The 24,455-nt window shown below is 39.6% G+C and overlaps 1 protein-coding gene across 2 annotated transcripts; it reads left to right on the plus strand.

Moving 5' to 3' along the window:
- Positions 1–6,151: 6,151 nt before the first annotated feature.
- Positions 6,152–21,733, plus strand: CPOX (coproporphyrinogen oxidase). Of its 2 annotated transcripts, XM_044441930.1 has the most exons (7): positions 6,157–6,805; positions 10,263–10,406; positions 11,108–11,218; positions 11,893–12,034; positions 13,283–13,501; positions 15,767–15,871; positions 17,451–21,733. In XM_044441930.1, the coding sequence occupies exons 1-7, from the start codon at positions 6,301–6,303 to the stop codon at positions 17,536–17,538; spliced, it is 1,314 nt and encodes a 437-aa protein (XP_044297865.1). In that variant the 5' UTR covers positions 6,157–6,300; the 3' UTR covers positions 17,539–21,733. The 2 variants fall into 2 exon arrangements, with proteins under 2 accessions (XP_044297867.1, XP_044297865.1); XM_044441932.1 differs by lacking the exon at positions 17,451–21,733 and having other exon boundaries at positions 6,152–6,805; positions 13,950–15,871.
- Positions 21,734–24,455: the final 2,722 nt, after the last annotated feature.

The raw sequence follows: 24,455 nt of genomic DNA on the forward strand, positions 1-24,455 counted from the left end.
CCACTGGGCTTTGGAGACTCAGCTATGAGGTCAGACAAGCACTTTAATTTTGTAGCTGGTTCTCTGAAGCTGCAGCCACCATGCAAGGAACTGCACCAGCTGTTTCTCTGAGGTCCCAAGAGACATGGTTAACTGGGCAGGGAAGGGCAAAGGGGGAGACAGGTATCCCAGTGGTGCCTCAGCCACTTTCCTCGTGCTCTGAGGCATCACACTTAGGCAGCTGAAATCACACAAACCAGTACTTTGCACCCCTCCCTGCATAGGATGCCTGTAATCCTTGGAGGGTTACAAGCATCAAGACTGATTTGAGCCCTGAATATTAAACTTTATGCCCCTTTATAGTAAAGGTAACAGCAAGTTCTAGTGACCAGCATCCAGGGATCCTTGCAACCACAGACCAACTACAATTCTATCCCATACATACAATTTTATGATATGGAGATAGAACTGTATAAGGCAATATGGGGGGGGGAGGTGTATTGGCAAAGCAGTATACTCTCTGTGTATGGGCAATTTATACACTGTCCACCTCAGAAAAGTGTAATGAATCAGCAAAAAGAAAAAGGGTAAACAAGAGTACAGATATGCTTGATATTTGCAAGTGTCTGTTTTTATGTAAATAAATATAAAATAATTGCCATAATTTAAATAGGAATGCAATAAGTTTCACCAGTAACTCAGAAAGACTGATAGGGGTCTTTATGCCTATTAAGTCTACATGGTGTTTATAGAGCAACTTCAATATGCAGCAATTCCTTCCTGTGGATTTTTATTTTTAAACTGTGTTGGACTGGCTACCCTTGAAATAGAACAGTCTTCAAATAAAGGAAGGTCTTCTGAAAGCCCTTTAACTAGATGATGTCTCTAAAACAGAACATCTGACTTTCGTGTGTGTGTGTGTGTGTGTGTGTGTGTGTGTGAGAGAGAGAGAGAGAGAGAGAGAGAGAGAGAGAGAGAGAGAGAGAGAGAATTCCTTGCCAGCAATATGGGCTTCCTCTATCCAGTGTCCTTGGTTACCACTTTCTCAGTCCAATCATCTGTCCCATCTATTGCAGAAGGAACTTTGAAAAATACACTGTGAAACTGGGTTTCAAATGACAGATCCTACTTTAATTGTATAAATACGCTTTATCTGTTTTTTAGTACAACCAATAACTCACTGTCAAAAAGTTGCTTGTGTTACCTTGCCATGGCTTTTGACTTGCTCCCGGAAATTTCACAGTATCTGGAAAAAAGGCACAATGACTCAAGGAAACAAGTTTCTATAAATATTCAGTCTCAGTTTCCTTCTTAATGCTAGGGTTGCAGCTTGGACCAGAGGGCCCTAGTTCCCAGCCTGTACATCCCATGCTTGGGCCCTCACATGATGATGGAAATGCATGTGCGGGGGGGAGGTTTATTACATACCAGCAAAGTGCCGGTCAACTTAATAAATTAATCCATTATCAGTGAATGTCATTTATTGATTTCTGTAGGAAAATTGCTGTTTTGCATAACTTCTGAAGAGCATTCCAAGACCTTTGGGTTAGCTCCTGCCATTGGTTCTCCATGGGAAGAAGCTATTCAACCTTCCCAGACTAGACTGGAAAGCCTAGGATCTGCACCAATTCCATCTTCAAAAAGAACACTGAAAGTTAGACTTAATCCCACCAAAAGAGGGCACCAAGCCAACTCAAAGTAGTGCAACAAAACAATGAGAAATAAGGGAAGAAGATTAAACCAGCTTGTAGGAAGGACTGTAATGGGAGTGGGAGGGAATGATATTTACTAGACATGAATCCTTTGTAGATTTATTTACTGTTACTTTTGGCTACTTGAATACCCACAACATACTTTTTTTTACTTCTTCAGAGCCAGATGCCCCATTTTCATTTATATAATACAATTATCTAGTGTTAGTATTTTACAGCCATACACACCAAATATCTCTTAGCCTAATGGATAACTCTGGTCAGTTTGTATTGGGATCAAATTCTTCTTAGTAAATTTTTGTCCATGGGGTTATGATGGTCAGGCTTGGCTTGGGGACTAAACAACAACAGAAAATTTCCATTACTTTGCGATGCAAAAAAATAACCAAGAATTCAAAATCATTTGTATATTGCCCTCTACTGTTCTTGTCTGGAATAGCATAACATGTTTCCAGCAATTCTGTTCATGTAACATTTGGATAAGATGCAGTTTATAGATGGATGCAAAAATGTTGCAGCTGAACTTGCCTCCTCCCATGGCATGACAGACCACCATGGTTGAATTTACTAATGGGGGCTGTTATTTTGGGCACAATTTTTGTATGGAACCCACAGGTCCCCTGCATTCAAGGCTTGCCTTGTCATGTAAATGCTGGCAGCATGGATTGACTGAAGGTTACTCATTCCTCAGATAAGCCTAAAACAATCCCTGGGCTATTTGAAGGTTGTATAGGCCTCAAACAATGCGTTGCTTGGATGTGCATGCTGCAGCAGGGCCAGTGGCCATGCTGTCTGGAAATTATGGGAGCTGATCTCCCAACACATCTGGCAGATTGGGCAAGGCTGATGCAATGGATAGTCAGTCTCTCTGTTCTCTGAACTGGTTCTCCAGAGACCAAACAAAACAGTAAGTCACTGATGAGGTAATGGAGATGCGACTCTCTCTGCAAGTGACCTTTCCCATAGTGTCATATTAAAATTTCTTTCAGGGTGTTTCTTTTCAGTCCTGAATCATAGAAACAGAGCAAGTCAGAAGGGGCCTCCCAGGCCATCTATTCTGACCCCCAGCTCCAGCCAGCTCCGCTCATGACATGCCCACCATGTGCATGTCTAGCCTATCCTTGAACACCCTCACCGATGGGGCCTTAACCACCTCCCATGGAAGCTCATTCCATACCCTAGGGGTCCTAACTGTCAGGAAGTGCTTCCCGGCATCTAAATGGAACCTTGGTTCCCTGAGCTTGGCTCCATTGGAGTGCATCCTGCCCTCCTCTGCAGGGAGAACAGGTCTCTACCTTGCTACATGCCTGCAACAGGAATACTTTCTGGGACTGTACATCTATAGTTTATATACATGTGGCCCTTCAAAATCAGAATGAGATGTATTTTATACTCCAGAACACAGTAACACCCACACATTGGAATACTATTAGTGTGCCAAGATCAACAAATAGTGAGTGCATTCACACTCAAGCAGTTAGAACAGTTTAACTGTGCATATTGTTATTACATTGATATACACTTACTGTTACTGAATTTTTAAAATTATTAAGTGTATGTTGGTCCAAACCTTCTACATCTAAATTGTCACTACTGTTTTCATGTTAATGAATTGACATTACTTTAGGGAACAAGTCTGTACATGTTTAGACAGGGAAAAAAATCTACATGGCCTGTTGGAGAATGCTGGCAATTGTAGGAATTTTCTGTTTAAACATGAGCATGATTATGTTCTAAAAAGCTTTCTCCTCTTCCTCCTCCTTCTATTGCATTTATATTCCACCTTTTTGTCTTCCTGTTAGTTAAAACTTTATATTGGTAAATAGTTGAAGGCAGCTGAAGATTGTATATCATTCATAAACACACTGAATTGTCTTAGAAACCAGGCCACAGAAACATCAAATTACAACTTGAGGTCCACACATAGCAGGACTTGCAGGTAATCACAGGCCCTGGGTTTATCCACATGTTCATCCAAAGCCTGTAAATTTTCATAATTTCTACAAGGTAGGGGGAAGCTGTGCTCCTTCAGATGTTGATGACCTTCAACTTCCTTCACTCCTACCCAGCCCTTTTTATTTTCTCTAGCTGAATTTTATTCTTTGCTGTTTAGCTATTATTCTATATTTCATATTTTGGTTTCATGGTGTTTGGACATGTTCATATCATTCTGAGAGTTCTCTCGACCTACAGCCCTGCTCCTTCAAGGGGAGTGCAACTCCATCTGGAACAGGTAAAACACCCTACTTCCTAATGAATAGGAACCAGCAAACATATTGATACAGAACCTGGCACCCTCAAGGGTATCCAAATACCCTTGGATATTTTACAATTCCCCTCAATTTCAGCCATCATGGCCAATGATAAGGCATTGTACCAGCATTAGCCCAAAACTTCTGGTGGGTAAGGGTGTTTATTTCTGTACCAGTCTTTTCTGCACTAGTCTACTATCTAGATGTCTTGCACTACAACTCCCATCTTCCATTAGCATTGCCCATTCTGGCTGGGACTGCAGGAAGCTGTAGTCCAAAATATTTGGAGGACACCATGGTTTAGAAGGATGCCTGAATGACTTGTACTTCTGTGTGTGAATGTTGGCAATAGCAGCTTTTTCAAGATTCAAGAGAAAGACATACTAAAGGGATTGACTAAGAATTATCTATCTATCTATCTATTTATTTATTCATTCATTCATGCATTCATTCTATATCGCTGGTAATTAGAGTTCCTTGGGTGGATAACAGCAAGATATAAAAACAATAAAATACAGTACATAAAACAATGTTTAAAATAAATTTATTTATAAATAATATTTTAAAGTGTTTTAAAATAATTTAAAATAGTATTAAAATACAATAGAAATACAATAAAAAGAGGTGATCAAGCAGAAAGGAAAAAGGCACCTGGATCAACCCATTAGTTGAATGACCTGGGAAATCTTTAAAGGCCTCCACAAAGAGGGCTTTCCTAATCCAGCACCAAAAAGATAGCAGGTTTGGCACTAGGCAGACTGCAGCAGGTTGTTCCAAAGATGGGGGCCACCACAAAAAAGGCACTTGAAGGAAGGCCCAAGAGGTTGAGTGTAGTGTCCAGGTAGATCGAGGTTGGGAGAGGGGCTCCAACAGGTATTGCAGTCCCAATCCATGTGGGGCTTTATAGGCTAAGACCAGCACCTTGAATTGGGCCCAGAAGCATACAGGCATGCAGTGCAGGCAGGCCAGAACCAGTCTTATCTGTTCAGACCTCTGGGTCCCAGTTACTAATCTGGCTGCTGCATTCTGCACCAGCTGTGGCTTCTGAACCATCTTCAAGAGCAGCTCCACATTGAGTGCATTTGCAGTAGTCTACTGTGCCACCTGCATCCCTATTAATTGAGAGATTACCAGAGCATAGATTACTGAATCCAGGTAATCCCTGTCCAGGTATGGGCACAGCCTGCTGTCCACCAGCCAAAGGAGATAGAAGGCACTCTGAGCCACTGATGCCACATGAGCCTCAAGTGATAAAGAGGTTCAAGGAGCACCCGCAAGCTACATACTTGATTGGAATCCATTTTAAAAGCCCTGATTACTTTGATCACTAAGGATCACTGTGATAATTAGGGGAAACTGGTGACTCCTATGTCAGTGGAGCACCTTATCCAAGGCAACTTTTATTATAGGAACTCTCCATGGTGCTGAAGCCCATCTCCCAAATAGGCTCATCATGGATCACTCTAATAAAGCTTGGAATAAAAGCTGCAATGCTCATGGAGCCCCTCTGACACAGGTCTTAGCAGTTTCCCTTGAAGATAATTTATACAGAGGTTTGAATACCAAATGCTGAAAAGGCTAAATTAGGGTCTTCCATCAACTCAGCCTTTACAGTACGCCACCAAAGTAACTGAGCCTTTCGAACGGTTGGCAGGAGTACACTGACAGACTGTGAGGCTTTCCAAATGAGCACAGAAACACTTTAAAACTGGTGTATTTTTGAAAGCATGTACCCAGCTTGTGCAACTGACTGGCAAAGACGTCAGGTTCTTCGCCTCAAGACTGTGAATCATCTCACGATTGCACAACTGTAAATTTATTTCTTGGTTCTTGGGACCATTCCTGGGGCGAGGAGGAAGGGCGGACGACAGAAAGGACAGCATCACCATATTCTCCACCGAGATTCTCCGCCGCGTTCAGTACAATTTGCCTAAACACGTTTACTGAGAAGTTACATTCCTTCTTGCAGAATTCAGGGTGGCCTACTCAAAGCGCTAACTTCCTGCTTCGCTGATGCGTCGCACGCCTCCCGTCTTTCTCGTCCTACGTGCTTCAAGCCCACACCTGCTATCTTGAGCAACTAAACGTTTTGCTACGTCCACGCCCCTTTCCTCCTACTCGGCGACAGCGCCCATTTGGACGCTGCTGGGAATTGTAGTGTGAAGGGGCTCCACTGGGCAATGACGTGGTTGCCGGCGGTACTACATCTCCCGAGAACCGTGGCTTCAGAGTGCCTCCCCCTCCCTCCCACCGCTGAAGCGAGAGGGTGTGGGCGCGCACTACTTTGTCAGGACCGTCGGGGGCTGCCGTCGTGAGGGTTCACTGGAGGCGTTTCGGGGTGGTCGGTGGTGGCCGTCATGTCCCGTCTCTTGCGCGGGGCTTGCGCTCTTGGTGCCCGGGCGCTGTCGCTAGGCCCTGGGCCGCGCTGCTCCAGGAGTTTCTGCTCCGGTGGCGGCGAGTCTGCGGCGGGCAGCTCTTCTCGCTGGGCGGAAAACGGGTGGCGGAGGCGGCCGCTGCTGGCCTGGGGTGCGGGCGCAGTAGCGGCGGCGCTGGCCGGGCTGGGCTTGGCGCGCCGGGCGGAGATGGAGGAGCAGCGGCGGCAGAGGCAGCAGCCGCGAAAGCTGTCCCGGGAAGAACCCGACGGCGCGAACGACGACGACGACGACGACGATCTAGAGCGGCTCTGCGAGCGCTTCATGGCCCCACCGGTGAGCCGGCTGTGCGACCTGCGGGACCGGCGTGGGGACATGCAGAGCCGCATGGAGCTGCTCATCATGGAAACGCAGAGCCAGGTGTGCAGAGCCCTGGCCCAGGTCGACCGCAGCGCCGCTTTCACCGTGGACCGCTGGGAGAGGAAGGAAGGTGACCCCGGTTCCGCTCTCATACACACCGTACACACTGGGACTGCATCCAGTGCAGGCCTACTTAAAGTGGACCCATTGTAATATGTAAGACATATTTATGGCGAACATAAATCCCATTCATTTCAGCCGGTCTGCTCTAAGGAGGACTAACCCTGGATACTGCTGTTAACTAAGGATAACTTATCCAGAGTAGTTGACACCATTTGTGCCTGTACTAATAGAACTGAATTCCATTAAACTAGTAACCTCATCCCATAGTTCCTCTTTACACAAGCTTAGTTCAGCAGGGCTTTTATTTCCTAGTGAGTGTGCACAGTTTTGTAACAAACATCTTGAATTTATAACCCATGTTCTTAATTAAAATAATTCGAAATGCCAGGCAACACAAAGTTTAGTATGAGTTGAGATTGCTCTAGGAAACTAAGTGGGAATGGGAAGTTTTAAACTGAGGATTATTTTACTCTGACTCCTTTCAAGCGACCTGTCATACTTACACTTTGGCTAAAGAGTATTCTCATCCATCCTTTCACTGGGTGCTGTTGCTTTTATATGCTGTCAAGTAACTTGGTGTCCTGCAATAGCAGGGGGTTGGACTCGATGGCCTTCGTGGCCCCTTCCGACTCTACTAATCTATGATTCTATAAGTTGTCTTGCCATACAGCAACCCTATGCATGAATACCCTCCTGTCCTTGACCATCCCACTCAGCTCTTGAAAACTCAAAGCCATGGCTTCCTTTCTGGAATCAGTCCTCAGATATTTGGTGTGCCCTCTTCAAGTTCTCTTCCAGCACCATGTTTCAAATGCATCATTTTCTTTCCTCTCAGCTTTGATTGAGAATACAATAGTGCAGATGATCTTGGCCTTGGTCTTCAGTGAGCTTTCCTTACACACGATGATCCTTTCTAATGCCTTCATTGCTGCTCTTCCAAGTCTCAGTAATCTTCTAAATTCTTGGAAGTAGTCTCCAGATCAACTGATGACTGATCCAAGCTATGCAAACACTTCCACAATTTCAGAATCTTTCTTGTAAACTGTAAAGTTGTGCAATTCTTCATGATTTTTTTTGTTTCCTTGTTATTCAGCTACAATTCCACTTTTTGCATTTTCCCCTTTCGCTCTATCAGGACTTGTTTCAGTTCATTGCTGTTTTTGGTTAGAAATTGAGTATTATCTTCCTACATTAAATGATGGATCTTCCTCCAATGTTCATTTCTTCCTTTGATCCTAAATCAGCTTTTCTTATGATATGTACTACATACAGATTAAACAGATAAAATATACCCTTGCCTAGCACCTTCATTTATGGGAAACCATTCTGTTTCCATATTCTGTCCTTTTTGTATTGCCAGTACCTCTTCCAGAATCCAGTTTGAATGCCTCCATATAGGATTAAATTCTTTTTTGCAATACCAGAAGCATCACTTCTCTTGCAAGGTACAATTTTCTAATATTCTTAATAAAAAGACCCTATAGTTGCTCCACTCTTTTGCATCTGTATTCTTACGTTTTGCAGGGTATTGAATGTGGGCCATTGTTTTGTTTTCCATATTTGTTGGCATATTCTTGTTAGGATTTGGACCAAGTCGGTGTCTGCAGCTTGGAATAGTTCTATTGGTATCCTATCTACTCTGGGTGCTTTATTCCTGCTAAGTGCTTTCATAGCAGCTTCTACTTCACTTTCTAATATATTGTTTCTACTTTCTCTTTATTTTATTCTGATCAGATAGTATGTTCACTTGTTGGTGTTTTAACATTCCTAATCTAGGAAATATTTGATTTCTTGGAGAAGGTGTTAAAGAAAAGATATTTTGCATTTCTTCTTTTGTTGTTCTCTTCCATTTCTTGCACTGGTCATTTTAACAGTTTGTTTTCTCTACACGATAGTTGCTGAAAAGTTGAATTTTGGATTCTTACCCTATTTCTGTCATCTACTGCTTCTGCATCTCATCTCCCCTTAAGAAGGGGGAGTGTTTCTTCTGTCATCCATCTAAGCCTTTTCTTTTTGCTATGTGTGCTTATGAATAAATTTGAATTCATTAGTGACTGTGACTGCTTAGCTCAGATATAGTAGTTTATTTTGGAATATAGGAATATGATCTTTATCTGTGTCCCAAATAGGGGAAGAGGATGCTTAAATAACTTATAATTTGCTACTCAGGGGCAGGTCTTATATATAGGATCCAGACTGATATATATATCTGTGGATGACAGGGAAGTTGTATAAGAACCCATGTGCAGATGTTGGTTTATTCCCTACTACAGAGAGTCTGTTAATCATTCTAAGGCAATGAACCCAGTGGCAACAAATGAATGAAAGAGCCAATAGGATGCTTTGTCCCCAATGGAAGTCCTGTCCAGATGACTTAAAACTTTGTTGTCAGGCATATGGGACACATGTGCTTGATACATGATACAGTCATGATTTTTAATATGAGATGGAATCTATATGGAATCTAATCTACTCGAAGTAAATAAATAAAACAAACAGCTTCTGTTGGTGACCCTGTATGCAGGTCCCCCTGATTTATTGAGACCATGCTTTCTGTTCACTGAAATGTCATCTAAACTTCTCTCTCAGTTAAACATATTAGCTTGGTTCTTCTGCAGCTCTATAAAGATGTTGTTAGACCCATAACAAAATGTTGTGTAGTAAGAAAAGAAGGCTTAGAAAAGTTAGGGCTTCATAATCTCTTGCACTGGAACCATTTTAGAGGTAAAAAATCCTGAAATATGTAGGGGGGCTTTTTATGACTGAATCTTGTGCTACACACATGGTGTGTGAGCTGATGAAGATAAGAAAGGAGGATCCTATTCAGAAGTTCTCTCTACTCTTATCAAATATCAGAGTGCTACATTGTCAAAAACAACAACAATGCAGACCCCTATCACATATATAAATATATTGTTTGAGAAACATGGTTGAAAGTGGCTGTGTCCCCCTTTATTAGAGGTTAGGAAGAGACATCCACTTAATTTCCTTCTGCTTATAGTAAAAAAAAAATAGCTCTTTTGTCAGTGAGCAGAATGGTAGTAAAATTTAATATATTCTTTGCAAACTTCAGATTGCCAATGGCCATATTTATATGAACTGATGAACTTTAAATAAGTTGGAATGTATTAACAAAGTAATACCAGCTGTGAACTTGTAATGCTTAAAGATGTAATAAGATTATTTAATGCTTTATCCACCCTTTTTCCAGTGCTTGAATTAAGGGACAAAATTAAAGAAACAATAAAGTAATCCATCATTTACAACCTGACTGTAGGCAATTTTAGTCAAATCATCTCATACAGAGCTTCTTAAAAGTGGGGGCATAAGAAACAGTAAAGGTGTTTGACTCCTTGATTTCCTTGTAATTTTATCCCTGTTTTGCCCATGTTGAGTAATATACTCATAATATTTTGAAATTTGGTCATAGTGGGAGTAAAAGCTCTGATTCTTGTATTTAACAGGTGGAGGAGGCATCAGCTGTGTACTCCAGGATGGTGAAATATTTGAGAAGGCTGGAGTCAATGTGTCAGTTGTTTTTGGGAACCTTTCTGAAGAAGCAGCTAAACAGATGAGAAGCAGGGGGAAAAATCTGAAGTACCACAATGGTGAGGCAGGTTACTTGAAATCTGTTGAAGGATATGAGATCAGTCCTGCTGATCAGATCAAAGATATGTTTAGGCTAGCATCCAGCTTCCCACAGCCAAAGCCTTCTGGAAGTTTACAAATCTTTTGTAAAACATGCTTTTGGTTGTAAATAATGCAAGTTTCTATATGTCAATACAGAAATAATTGAATACAATACAAAACAATACATTATAAAATTCAATGCAATTATTTTCAGGTAGCTGAGTATAGGATTGCAGCAAAGTATTGAAAATGCCCCTAAAGCTGGCAGTTAATGTTGCTATAGTTTTTTAAATCTTTTCTAGATCTGAAATGTGTTTTGAATAATGAGACACAATAATTAATTCAAAATCTAAAATATTGCTGCCTTTAAAAAGTTAGTCTGAGATGAAGACTATAGAAATGGAAACACAGAAAGCTTTTCGTTCCATTTTTTAATGCCTGGGATAGAACCCAGCAGTGTCCCAGTAGTGCTAAAGGCATTTTGTTAGCATAAACCAGTGCTTGTCTGATGTATGTAGCATAGTGTGTAAAAAGAGAATTTGCCATTCTGGTAGTTAAGTTGTGTAAGCATTTGTTTATGCTAGCACAACTCTGTTAGCACTAACACTGGCACACTGTTGAATCTTACCCAATTTGTTGCTCTTATTGATCAAGACATCTTTTTTGTGTTGCCATCTAGGAAAGTTGCCTTTTTGTGCTATGGGTGTAAGTTCTGTTATTCATCCGAAGAACCCACATGTTCCCACTATACATTTCAACTACAGATACTTTGAAATTGAGGAAGCAGATGGTAAGACCTGTAATCTGTAGTGATGAAGTGTGTGTGTGTCTGAGAGAGAGACAGAGAGAGATGGAGACAAATGTCAAAAGGGAGTAGCCTCATACTACAACAATGAATTGTTTTGGGGTGTTCTAAATTCTGCACTTTAATTCCTCAGTACCACATGATGTCTTGGTGTATTTGCATATGCCAGAAAGTGTGTGACAAAGATAGAAGTAGCAATCTGTTCTTTCTATGTATGAACTGTATATCTGATTTTGTGATACCGTTTTTAGATTGTACTCTTTCTAATTCTTTAGCAACATAAATCAGAATGGCATCATGTAATCCACTTGATTACATGATGATTTAATCCATTAAATCATGTAAATTTAAACAAATTAAATTTAAATTCACAGTAATCTTATTTTTAATTTGTTACATACTAGTGAGTGAGTAAATGGCCAGGTCGACTCAAATTACATTGTTTTTATATTGTGTTTATTTATTATTGTGAGCTGCCCCAAGGCTTCGGCGAATGGGGCAGCATAGAAGCCTCCTGAATGAATGAATGAATGAATGAATGAATGAATGAATGAATGAATGAATGAGATTATCATATCCTGTGACTAAATGCAAGAATAAGGTCTGTAACTTGCCCTTCTAGGTAAAACATTAAGCTCTGGGCTGAGTTTTTTCCTTAGGTAATAAACAGTGGTGGTTTGGTGGTGGAACAGACCTTACTCCAACTTACTTGAACAAAGAAGATGCAGTTCATTTTCACAAAACACTGAAGGAAGCCTGTGATGAACATAATCCTGAGCTGTATCCAAAGTTTAAGAAATGGTATGTATCCTAATCAACCTTTCTCCCGAGGAAAGAATAGATTGTCATAAAGCATCTGGGGTTAATTTACAAATCTCTTCTGGTAGTATGAGTACTGTGGAGGTTATTTCTGAATGAATGTGCCTATGAAAGTTCTCAAGAATTTCAACAGCCTCCTTGTCTAAATCAGTGAAGAAAATAATTTTCCAACAGTTATTCTAAAGTTAGGTTTGTAAGGATCAGTTCATGCTTTATGAATTAATAAGTGTATGCTTGTATTCAAGCTTCCTTGCACACGTCAGCCTTTGAAAGGAGGGAGAAGATGCTCTTCCTTGTCTAGTACATATATTAGTTGCTCAAAAGGACCAACAAGCATATATTCTTAACATTTTGCCAAGCTCTGCTCAATGTCTTAATTTCTTTTCTAAATAAAATATAGCACTGTTGCTCCTCATTCACCTGAACCCAGTTCTCTTTTGATATGCACTGGGGCAGTGCTTCCTTTCCTTTGAACAAATGTTTTAGGACCCTTCAGACTGGAGTTTACCTTATTTTCCGAGACTGACCTGTTCTGTTTGGAGATAACTGGAAGATCAGCAGCAGGCAGCCTTTCTGGGTTCAAGATCAGTATTCTTCCAGACTTCAATATATATCAGTGGCCCCAAAAAATCAAAAGTCAGTATGGCATGATGGTTAGAGTTTTGGACTGTGGAGCAGGGAGATGTAGGGTCTATCCTCCACTTGGGCATGAAGCTTACTAGACTATTTGAGCTAGTCACTCATTCACAGTTAAATCCTTCCTCACAGGGTGGTTGCTGTGAGAATAAAATGGAGTAGAGGAGGGGTATGTAAGCCACCTTTGGTTCCTTGTAAGAATGAATAGAGTGAGATATAAATGTAATGCAATAATTTTAAAAAGTGCTGTATAGAAAGAGGATTGTGCTATTGAACAATTGGAGCTTTCAGTGATAGATATATTGGAAATTCAGTGAACTAGCTTCCTTTTAACTTAAAAATATTGTTTATATGTCTACCATAACTTCTGTTTTAAAGGTTTGCTTGGTGCTCACTCTTACCAATACATTTAGAAGTCTGCTTTTATAATGCTTTTTGTTATCTAGCATTTTTATTGAAAGGGAAAATAGTTGCTACTTTATAATGTACGATTTTGATTTCATTTAACTAGCATAATTTTTTGCTGTAATGTGCATTTTGGCTATTTTAGACTATTGTACTTCAGTGATGTATTTGAGTTGCTGTTGGTTACAGGTGTGATGAATATTTTTACATCAAACACCGTGGAGAACGACGAGGGATTGGTGGCATATTTTTTGATGACCTGGACTCACCTTCAAAAGAAGAAGCCTTTCAGTTTGTGCAGAGTTGTGCCAAAGCCATTGTGCCTTGTTACATTCCTATTGTGAAGAAACACTGCCATGACACATTCACCCCAGAAGAAAAATTGTGGCAGCAGATCCGTAGAGGAAGGTATGTGAGAAAGAGTTTATGTTTTATGTTTGGGATGAAAGATAGCTTTCTGGCTTTCAGTTGATGTACCCACTGACCGCTAATCCAAAATAATTTGGCACTTTAAAAAAATAAGGCAAAACCAAAAGTAACATAATTTTGAATTGGCCAAGAAGCTTTTTTATTAAGATGAGCTTGTCCCAAAGAACAGTGTTTCTGCTACTGGTTTATGGTTGAAAATCCACTTACATATTTGACTTGTTTATATTTTGTTAAGTAAAATGAATTTACTTTAGTAAAGTAATTATTTTACTTCATTTACAACACTTGTATGCTGCTGTTCAACAAAACTTATCAATAACCACAAGATTAAAATACAATAAATAACACCATGTTTTTTAAAATATAAATTGCAAAAGGTCTGGTGATTAAAAATGTTTAATTTGTGCTGAAAACATAACAATGTTAGCATCGGATGAAGTTCTTTTGGGAAGAAGTTCCACATACCAAGTGCCACCACAAAAAAGACGCTGGCTTTGGCTGTTGCCAGTCTTATCTTTAGGGACCCCAAGAAGAGAGCTTCTGAACATGATCTCAATCCACCAGTTTGCTGTAAGTACAGGTATTCCTTTAACTACCTGTGTCCTAAGTTGTACAGGGATTTGAAGATAAGCACCAGCACTTTGAGTTGTGCTTCATATTATATTGGAAGTCAGTGAAGTTCTTTCAGTAATGGCAAGAAATGTACCCAGTCAACATCCTAGCAGCTGTATTTTAAGATAACTGAAATTTCCCAACAGTTGTATTACACTTTTTTAAAATTCCAAATGTTCACAATTTCTGATTCTCTTTAAAGGACTGGCTATGCAACAAAGTTTGCACAGAAGTGACCAGAGAAGAAGTTCCATGGAGAAGAATACTAAATTTCCAAGTTTAGTGTCTGTCTCCAGTGGCATGGACTTTAATTGATGAGAGCAGTTCTATTCAGATAGCAGGGTGTTCGAGCAAATATTCTTTTATGAGAGATTAGAACATTGCTTGAGGTGTGGGGGAAGCATATCAGTGACACTCATGCCTTCTGGTAAACCATGTAAAGCTTAGGATTAAGCTAACTGTGGGTCCTCTGCTGAGTTCTGTCTATCTTTGCTCCACGATAAGAAGATATTAGAGCACCTCCCCTTTCTGTCTTCACTCATTGTGACTGGTGGTGAAGATAGGGAGCGCTATGCCATGAGGGTTTAGAGGCAATGTAAATATCAGTGTTTGCAGTGGCTAAGACTGTTGCTATATCGTGTGGTGTTCAGTTTTCTTATTAGATAACTAGAGCTGACGTGAAATATTACAGTAAAGCAAAAGCTGGCTTGGGATGCAGTTTTACAGTTTAAAATTGCACAAGTAAAATTGCACAAGTAGATGCTCACATTTCTTCCTGTGCCTTATCAGAAACTTAAGCTATACTATTCTTATACCTCCAGAGAAAGTTCCATAGAAACCACTGTATTTTTCCTTAACTTTTTGAAGAAACTCTTGGGAAACAATTCTATTGACCCCACCTTAGATGCACATATGCTTCTGAACTTAGAAGCTTAAATACATCCAGCAGCCAAAAGTGCTATCGCCACCTTACCCTGTGCATTTTATCTATGTTGCCATTCTTGGCTGTCTAGATAAAGTGGCAGGGAGGGGAAGAGGAGGAGGCTGGGGTGCCAACAGGAATCTGAATAAGTAGATGGCCAGAGCCTCCTTTTCTCCCTGCTGTCTGGCACGCTCATTTTCCCCTCTCTGAGGCACATTTCTGTCCTTAGAGAAAAAACCAGTGGGGTTTTTTGGGGGGTGGGGGCAGTGGCTGCAAGGGGTGGGGGCTCATCAGAGAACTCTAGGTGTCAGAAAGCCATAGGATCGTCTCTTTCATGTGCATTTTCATTATCCCTTCACTACTTGCTTCTATACTTTTTTCTTAAGATTAGAAGATTTTCTTTATCATCACACTACACATGTTAATCAACTCACCATTGGGAATAAGTCTATATTATCACCCAACAGCATTTTGTGAGTGGCAACTGTTCATTATCACTATACTTTCTGCATTTCAATTCCTTCTGGTGGTTTACATGGCCACCACCAGCATCTGCCAGTTTGAGATAAATGTTTCATGAATGATTAGAGGACTGTGTCCATGAAAGTTTATGCTAGAATAATTTTGTTAGTCCCAGAAAACTCTTTATGTTTTTCCTGCAACAAACTAACACTGTCTCACCAGCTTTTTTACCCTGTGTTATTCTACAGATATGTGGAATTCAATCTTGTTTATGACAGAGGAACAAAGTTTGGTCTTGCAACACCAGGATCACGAATTGAAAGTATTCTTATGTCTTTGCCACTCACTGCCAGGTAAGAATATAAATATAACCAGCCAAACAGGTACTCCTTTGATAGGAAACTAACAAGTTCTTTTACTTTTAATTGTAACAAGGTGCATTGTACTAGGGCTAAAGTCAGGTGTCTGGCCCAGCTTCAAATGTGTGCATAGGAGTAGTAGCTTGATGGATACAGGTTTCCATCTGCCTGAAGCAATGCACCCAGGGTCCTGATCAAAGGGGTTTGATGAGTTCAGGGTAGGCCTCTTTTACTGGATTGGTGCCTACAAAGTATTGCTTTAGACTTGAAGGTTTTCTGCTAATATCAAATGCATCATTTTTCAGAAAAGGAGAATTTTTTATTGTTGTAGCAAGCCTGGTGTTAACAAAACTTTGGATACAGAATAGAGGAATTTATTTATTTCATTTCATTTCTATAATATCCAATAGCCAAAGCTTTCTGGACGGTTCATAACAATTAAGAGCTGCTAGAGAGGAATGACTTGCTTTGCCGAATTTTACTTGTAGAGTGAAGGTCAGTAGGTGAGGGAAGTTCTTTCCAACATGAAGAGAAACCAGAGACATGAAGATAGTAGTATACAAAAGGAAACAGCTGCAGGAGACATTGGCTGTTGTTAGGTGAACAGGCAATAGAGAGAGGGAGCCAAGCTGTATTTAGTGAGTACACATTTGCTTAGTAGTTTGCTCAGTGCTTACATTTGTGGAGGAATCATTGAGGGTGTAGTTGATAAAGTTGCCATTAAGGTAAGACTTGCTTTCATTGGAACTCTGCATCTAATTCCTGTTTGTTTGGCCAGCTGCAGCAGCTGTGCTTCTCCTCCTCTGCCTCAGTGCATGGTGGGAGCTTACCTGGATTTACAGCCCACAGCACAACCTCTTTTATTCAAAAAGAGATCTGCTACTTGCTTTCCAATGTTTACTTGTATTAGTCTTTTTAGTAGGTTTAGCATTGCTATCACAGGGGGCATGAGCAATTCCTGAACATGCAAAGTTCTGAATAAAGCCTCTCATCCCTGCCATAGCCTTCACTCTTCCCATTGTGTTGTGTGTGCATACTGCCATGGCTCCACTCACAGATGAAATGCCAGCATCTGATTTTGGTCTACCTGTGCAAGGGAATTTAATAGTGATTTTATCCTGCCAAGCAGGTATATCTTGGGAATAGGTTAGTTCTGTAAAGTATCACTAAATTAAATATTTCGGTAGAAGAAAGCAAATATGAGAAATTCTTCATCTGAAAAATGGGTGTATTTGTTGAGCTGTAGAATACAGAATGCAAACAGAACCCTGGTAAAAGTTTGTACGGATCAAAATAGGCAGTACCATTAAATGCCTATCTCAGTTAAGCAACCTGGTGCCCTCGAGATGTTTTGGCCTACTACTCCCATAATCTGTGACCATTACCTGTGCTAGTTTATGCTTATGGATGTTGTAGTCTAAGACATCTGGAGGGCACCAAGTAGCCTTTACCTGTTCTAGATCATATTCCCTACATGGAATGTAAAACTTAGTGTTAACATTAGTGATTTAAAATATTGAGGGGGACAAGAAGAACTTAATTTTTTTTTCCTTTTTCCTCTTCTTTTTTACAGGTGGGAATATATGCATTCACCTCCACAGGATTCCAGGGAAGCAGAAATCTTAGAAGTTTTGCGCTATCCCAAAGACTGGGTTCACTGACAGCTGGTATTAGATGTATATAAACAGCCATGAGAGAAAGGACATGAACACTTCCCACATGCTGTTCAAACTGTCATTGTGTGGCAGTTAATTTTTGTCTACTTATTTTCTTACCATGTGCCTTAGAAATACTGTTAAATTTTACTATATACATGTGTTCTTTTTAAAAGCTACGGGCTGCTCCATTTGCAGTTTCTTGTGTATGATTCCCTGATGTTGTGTAATATTACTGCAAATGCAGATAACTTGGGGAAAATATGGTATGATGAGGTGCACTGAAAATGTGATCAGCATAACTTGTAATGTTGCACACTGCTTAAGGTTTAGACTGCAAGCTGCTCTCTGAGGCCAAGCAGGCAGTTATTTACCTTGCTAATTGAAACATTTATTTACAGAATTCTCTCTAGCCTATTTTACTTAAGAGTTGCCGCTAGTGTTTGCTACAACTCTGAAGTCAGTTTCTGCTGTGTTGAGTAATTTATTTTGAAGTCAGATGTTCATCCCTGCAACCTGTTATAATTTGTCAAATGTGTACTATGGCAGGAAACTATGCAGTTAGGAGAAAACTAGAGCAAGTTTGTGAAGAAAAAACATGTGTAATACAGTAGTTTCCTGTCACTGGTTAAATGATCTTGGTGAACTATGGCCATACAGTTCAGAAAGCTTAGGAGAAGGATCTGTTGCTGTCCAGGAGGTATCCAGCCTATATGTTTGCAACACAGCATTTTTGAAGGGAAATTAGTATGCTTTGTTTCTGGCACAGATCTTGTTTTAACCAAACATAATTATGTTTCATTAGAAATGGCTTTGTAAATGCAAAGCCTGGAAATGCAAATCTGTTAAGAGTTTTATTGATTAAATTGATCTATCCCAACTTTTTCCCTCTTGCAAAGAACCCCAAGTGGCTTACTTGATTCTCCTGCTCTCAATTTTATCTTCAGAAGAATCTTTTGAGGTAGGTTAGGCTGATTATTAGTGACAGGCTCAAATCACCTGGTAAACTTTGTAACTAAGAAGGGTGTAGAACCCAGATGAGTGTGAGTCTCAGGCCTACACAGGTTCTGAAACTGAAATAAAACTGAATATTCATGGAAATGATGGCCAAAGTTAAGTTGTACCATCAGAATGTCAACCATTGTTCACCATTTTGCTGTTGCCTATATGCAAAACGTACGTGAAAACATGAAAAGTTCAAGTTCCTGTAAAATAAGTTAACTGCTGCTACCACCACCACTACTGATTAATGTTTATATATCATACATGCACAAGTATTTGGTGTTTGCTTATACATTCACTTAATAATGAAGCTTTGGTAAGCCAAGTGCTAGATAGTCCAAGAAGAAAAGCTTCAGTGATTAGAATGTATGAATTCTGTTTTAAGATTTCTGACTCCCATCAGTAACGTTCATAATTTACTCTTTCCTTATCAAAAGATATTCCTAATGTCACTTTGAAAATTGTACTGCTTTTCAGCTAGAAGCAGGCCTCAAAGAATTAAAATGAAAATAAAAGTATCAATTCATCCTGTAGGGGTTGGCAGAATTCACTATAACAATATATAGTTTAACTTCATCTGTGGATATGGAGAAAGATACTGAACATCTGTTTAATGTTGTTAAAGAATCTGGTAATGTCTAGGGTAAAACTGAAACAGACCTCTTACACAGCAAGTTTATAACAAAGGATATTTTGATCTTATCCCAGGTTGATCAATCTTACCAAACTTAGAAAATTGCACCTGTCATCATGAATGCTTTGTATGAAGCATTAAGTGGTTATAGATGAAAATATTCTACGGCCACCTTTCCCAATCATGTGACTCTGGATCTGGACTAGAGTGATAGAAGATGTCTTCTAGCACATCTGGAGGGTATTGAATAGGTACCTGTGTTTCAGTACTTCTTAGGTTGCAGTGGAGATCATACTTTTTTGTGATGACAGAATCTGTTTTTTTCTGTCTGAATTGTTCAAAGTTGTTAAGAATAATGGACCAGTCTTAGATACCTACAGCACAGATGTAAAATCTCTGGAAATATGGAAACCAAGATTTGGATGTAAGAAACTGATCATGTTCTCTTGATTTTTAGAATGAACCAGAAATGTTTGGAAAACTGAAATGTATACATTACTTACTATTGTACCAAACTGCACCTTGCTTTACTGTTTGAGGAGCATGAAATATACTGAGTTGGATCCATACTAATTGGACCTCAGTTCCATTGAAATCAATAGAATTTAGTTAATGATTGGTGTATTTAGGAAATTTAAATGTATACATGTATTAATTTAATGCAGTCGGTCCCTCAACTTGTACAGTGGGCAGGATCCAGCAAGATCAGCAGAACTCTGTGTGTAGCTGCTTCTCTTCCACATGGCCCCCTGCCTAGCTGCTTCTGAGGGATAAGGAACCCCTTGCAATGGTCTATGGTGGATATTAGGGGCTGCAGTGAAATGGGGAAATGGATAGAATTTAGCATGGCTCATTTGCACAAGCAGAAGTGCCTTTTCAGTCATGCAATGCATCTCCAGATTCAAGCCTAATTATCTTTCTAAACATCACTCAGTTTTTGTCAGTTGGAACAATAAGAATGAAAGGACAGTTGAAGAAAATCACCAATATTGAGGAATAGATATGACAGTGCCTGGGCTTGAGTGGACTGGCCTAAATTCAAAGGCCAATGCAACAAATTCCATACACCCAAGGAGGCTATGGGTTTCTGTGGGCCCTAGCTTTCCATAGCATTTTTAAAAAAAACTTGGCTCCAATTCTATAAGTTGACTGTGATGTGGTATTAGGATATTAAACAATCAACCTAGGGATGCACAAGGTTTTCAGTACCCCTATACACAGACTTGGATATTATGCAGAAACTAAGGCAACTCTATTTTTGAGAGAGAAAAGACATCTCTATTATGTTAAGAATAGCAATAAATTTGGATATTCATTAGACTGTTTTTTAAAAACAGTAAATCATACACTGGAAAGGTGAAATTCTGTGCATACTCACTTAAGAGTAAACTGTTGGAACTCTAAGACACTTCTGAATAAATAGGCAGAGGATGTTTTGCTTTGATCTTTATGGGTTTCAGAAAATTGAAGATTTGTATGAATTGAGATAAGCTTCTCAACTTTTTATATGTTTCTTCTTTCATTATGTGTATCTTCAAGCATTTCTCAGTTCACAGTCGATACAGAAGATGCAGCAATCTAGAGCATGAGAGAAGTAAATAGATTCAGAGATTGTGTTGTATAATGTTTAGTAGCTTTCCAGATTAGAACATTAAAGTGATTAAACCATCATATAAACCATCCTAAGCGTAATTTGACCATAGGAATGGTATAAAAATGCTGTAAACAAATAAATAAATAAATCTGTTTATATGCCTAAACGTTTTATACACAGGGCATTCATTGTACACTTGTCATTCTTTACTCGTGCTTGTTTATGCGTGACCTCCAGTTTTACTTTGGCTTTTTAAGACATCTTTCAGTCTGGGGTGGGGGGGATTGGAGAGAGAAAATGGAATATTATTGGTTAAGATGAAAAATAACATATTTTCTACTTGCACAATTGCAATATTCTGCCATAACAGAACACTGCCTAGAAGATATGAAACAGAAAAGCAGAAAAGAAAAAGCTATGTCTAAAAATCTGATCTTAGTTCTGCAGAGAAACTGAAAGTAGGTAAAGCAGTGTAACAGCCTTATGCAGAAAACCTACAAAAACCATTTTGTAATATTCGAAATTACATTTACCACTCTCCTGTTGAGTTTTCTAGTTAAATTCAAGAGGAATGTCATTACTAATGTTACTAGCTTTTGTTTTTTAGATCTCTGAAATTTGTAATAGCATTAATTTGCAAAAAAATGTTTTAAGACAATGCTGATAAATTCAAAGAATATTGTTTGTGTTTGTTGGCAATTTCCTTGGGATTTTCAGTTTTCAATATTATCTCTTTATCTTGAAAGATAAGGGTATATTTCTCCCTTGCTTCTTCCCCTAACCCCCAATTTTATTCTTTTCAGAGCAACCTTCCATCTCTACCTAGGAATTGGTAAAACTAACGCTTTTTTCTGGGCCATCAGAAAATGATGCTGTTGTTAAAACACTTTTGACATTCATTTCTGGGGAAAGCGGGACTTTGAGTTCTGTACTGTAAAACCAAAACTGTGAATAAAGCAGCTGGACTACAAGCAAATCTATGTGGTATTTATTTCTGTTGTAGATCTTGGGGAGCAAGCACTGCTGATAATCATTACAAGTTTGTATGAAAAGTCAGAAGTAATAATTTCACTAGAAGCCAATCTTCCCTGGATATTAAGGCAATATAAGCATAATGAGTATATGAGATTTTTGTAGACCGTTTTATAAGGAACACTCTACACTCATTTTCTAATGTGAACAAATACTTTTGGAGAGGGAGATGTTGAAATGGCAGTGATGAGAATTGTTTTCCATCTGTCAATATGTTTTTTCTTTGCAGCTGCTGAATATCAAACATTTTGATTAATTACCCTTGTAATTTCAGGTTTTTCAAGGCATACAAATTTATGTTTATCGTTTCTACTTAAGTTGCAGCCATACTTCTCTTCCTGATTTTCCTTAACCCCAGAAACCCAGCTTACTGGTTTGGTCTTAAAGTAAAGATGGATCTGTAAATGAACTTAAGATAGTTTATCTGAATCATTTCTATGAATAGTAGTTTGCAAATGGGCTAAAACTTAGAACAAGTATTTTGTTTGAGTTGAATACAGAATCTGCCTTTAGTAAAAGGAAGGGTACTACTATCCATATTGGTGCCTATTCATATTGGGGTGTACTGTAATGCCACAGTTAACCCCATTCAACAGTATTTCTTGATTGATATTTTCTAGGGGCTCCAGGTTTTTTGAGAGAAGGCTGGATTGGGAAAGTCCACCTCCACCAATACAATTTATCTAGTGTAAATCTTAATCTAAGATTTTTAATAATAGGAGACATCCCAGAAAAGACATTCCTGTATGTTAAGAGAGAGATTTCCTCTTTTCTGGGGATAGTATTTGCCATCTGCAGGGTTTTGTTTTGCTTTTCGGTAATGCTCTTGTACTAAAAACATCTTTTTTTAAAAAAAAACCCTGCCTAATTAAGCCAAGAACAGAAATTAATCTTTAACACTAAATCTCCAGTGCAGTTTATAGCAATTTTGTCTAGTTCTCCCTGATCTGTTTTGCTCCCAAAGTAAACAAAGCAACTTTGGGTGTCACATAGCTGTCACTATCACTTAAAAGGGAAAAAAACTTTCTGCCAAGGCATTCCTGTATCCATGTGATATCAAAGATCTCAAAATTCTCTGGGTCAGTATATAGAGCACAGCTTAACATGTAATGAATGATGTCTTCAGCTAAAAGAAGTTTTATTGCAACAAAGGTGGGCATCTGATTGAACCTACCCTAAAAGTTTATTTAGTAAAGTGATTACACAAATGATGTATGGGGCTGCAATTTGACCCTGCTACCATAAATATTCTGGAAACCATGCTGAACATTTCTTTTGCAAACTTTATTGTCTCCCGCCCTCAACTCCTGCCGCCTTCACAATCAGGATGGCCATCAGTCAGGACAAGAACACTGTGCTCAGTCGCAGTACCTTGAACAAATGGCCTAATTAATTTTTAGTTATTTAAAAATAACTTTTTTGATCTATTAAATATTACAATGTTGTCAAAAATCCTTGGACTGTTAATAAGTTGAAGAAGAGAGAACACCCAAGAAATCCATCCTTGCTTTTGAACCTATAGCCTAAAGCCTTAGATCTCTTCTCTGACTTGCAAATTATGAGCTACTATACCTTACTTGGTTTCACTTTCAGTTTTCGCAAATGACAGAACTGTATAAGAAACAGGAGAGTTCAATGGAGAAAGGGGGGAGCAAGCTCACAGTGCTGATAACTTCCACACTAGCTTTTTCATACAAGGAATGGGGAAAAGATTCATTTTGTTCACACACTGTCATGGCTCAAATCTAGAAGGATGTGACTTGTTCTAGACTTCTGGATTCAAGACATCTTGGGTCCCCAGATGAAGTTGGACTACAGCTCTCAATTATCGCAGCTAATGGCCAGAGATGGTGGAAATTCAGCTCCAAGTACACAGTGGACCTCCAGCTCAATATTCCTCGCCATTGGCTGTGCTAGCAGTTGCAGTCCAACAAACATGTGGAGCAGGGCTGGCTCACCCATGAAGCAGGGTGGACCAGATGCATGGAGCTAGAAAGGCAGTCATTCTACTGTTCCCTCGCCTGAGAGTCCACCGGCACTCCCACTGGGCACTCTACAGAATCCAACCAGTCACTTTCCTACCAAGCCATGAGAAAGGGGCTGGTGGGGCTGTTCAGAACAACTGCTGGCCCTCTTCCTGTCCTGGCTTTAGAAATTGGGTGAGTTTCTGGCACAAGGCCCACACTTGTTATATTTCATCCATGTCCCAAGATTTCACAAGAACTCAGCACCACTGAAAATGCGATTGCCCTACCCTGCAGTGCTCCAGGCTGGGTTAGCAGTGGCAGGGAAGGAGGTGGTTGCAGCAGGGAAGATGGGGGTTCTTTGGCAGCACACGTTCTTTTGCTACAGGCATTGAGCGAGTTTGCACCAGGCGTAATGTTCCTCATCTGGACCATGAGTATCATGGGATTATGAAAAGCAATGTGAGAAGCAGTTCTCCATGGCAACTTTGACTTAAGGAAGAGTGAAGAAGTAAAAATCATTCACAGAAATATTTAAAATACTTTACCCAATTGTGTCATCCAGTTTCTTTGCCTGAAGAGGGAAGTAGTTGTCAGTACATACAACAGAAGGTTAGGTAGACTCTGACTCTTTTCTTTTGGAGGAATCAAGGTGCCAGTGCACCCAAACCCATTATTGTTCTATTTCTATGCAATG

The sequence above is a fragment of the Varanus komodoensis genome, unplaced genomic scaffold (assembly GCF_004798865.1).
Source record: "Varanus komodoensis strain SLA01 unplaced genomic scaffold, ASM479886v1 scaffold4, whole genome shotgun sequence".
In the NCBI taxonomy this organism is placed as follows: domain Eukaryota; kingdom Metazoa; phylum Chordata; class Lepidosauria; order Squamata; family Varanidae; genus Varanus; species Varanus komodoensis.

Excerpts from the sequence above, each read along its gene's own strand:
- CPOX (XM_044441930.1), top strand. The coding sequence starts at position 6,301 with ATGTCCCGTCTCTTGCGCGGGGCTTGCGCTCTTGGTGCCCGGGCGCTG. Across the intron at positions 11,219-11,892 it reads TGAAATTGAGGAAGCAGATG|GTAATAAACAGTGGTGGTTT; the intron begins GTAAGACCTGTA and ends TTTTTTCCTTAG. Across the intron at positions 12,035-13,282 it reads TATCCAAAGTTTAAGAAATG|GTGTGATGAATATTTTTACA; the intron begins GTATGTATCCTA and ends TGTTGGTTACAG.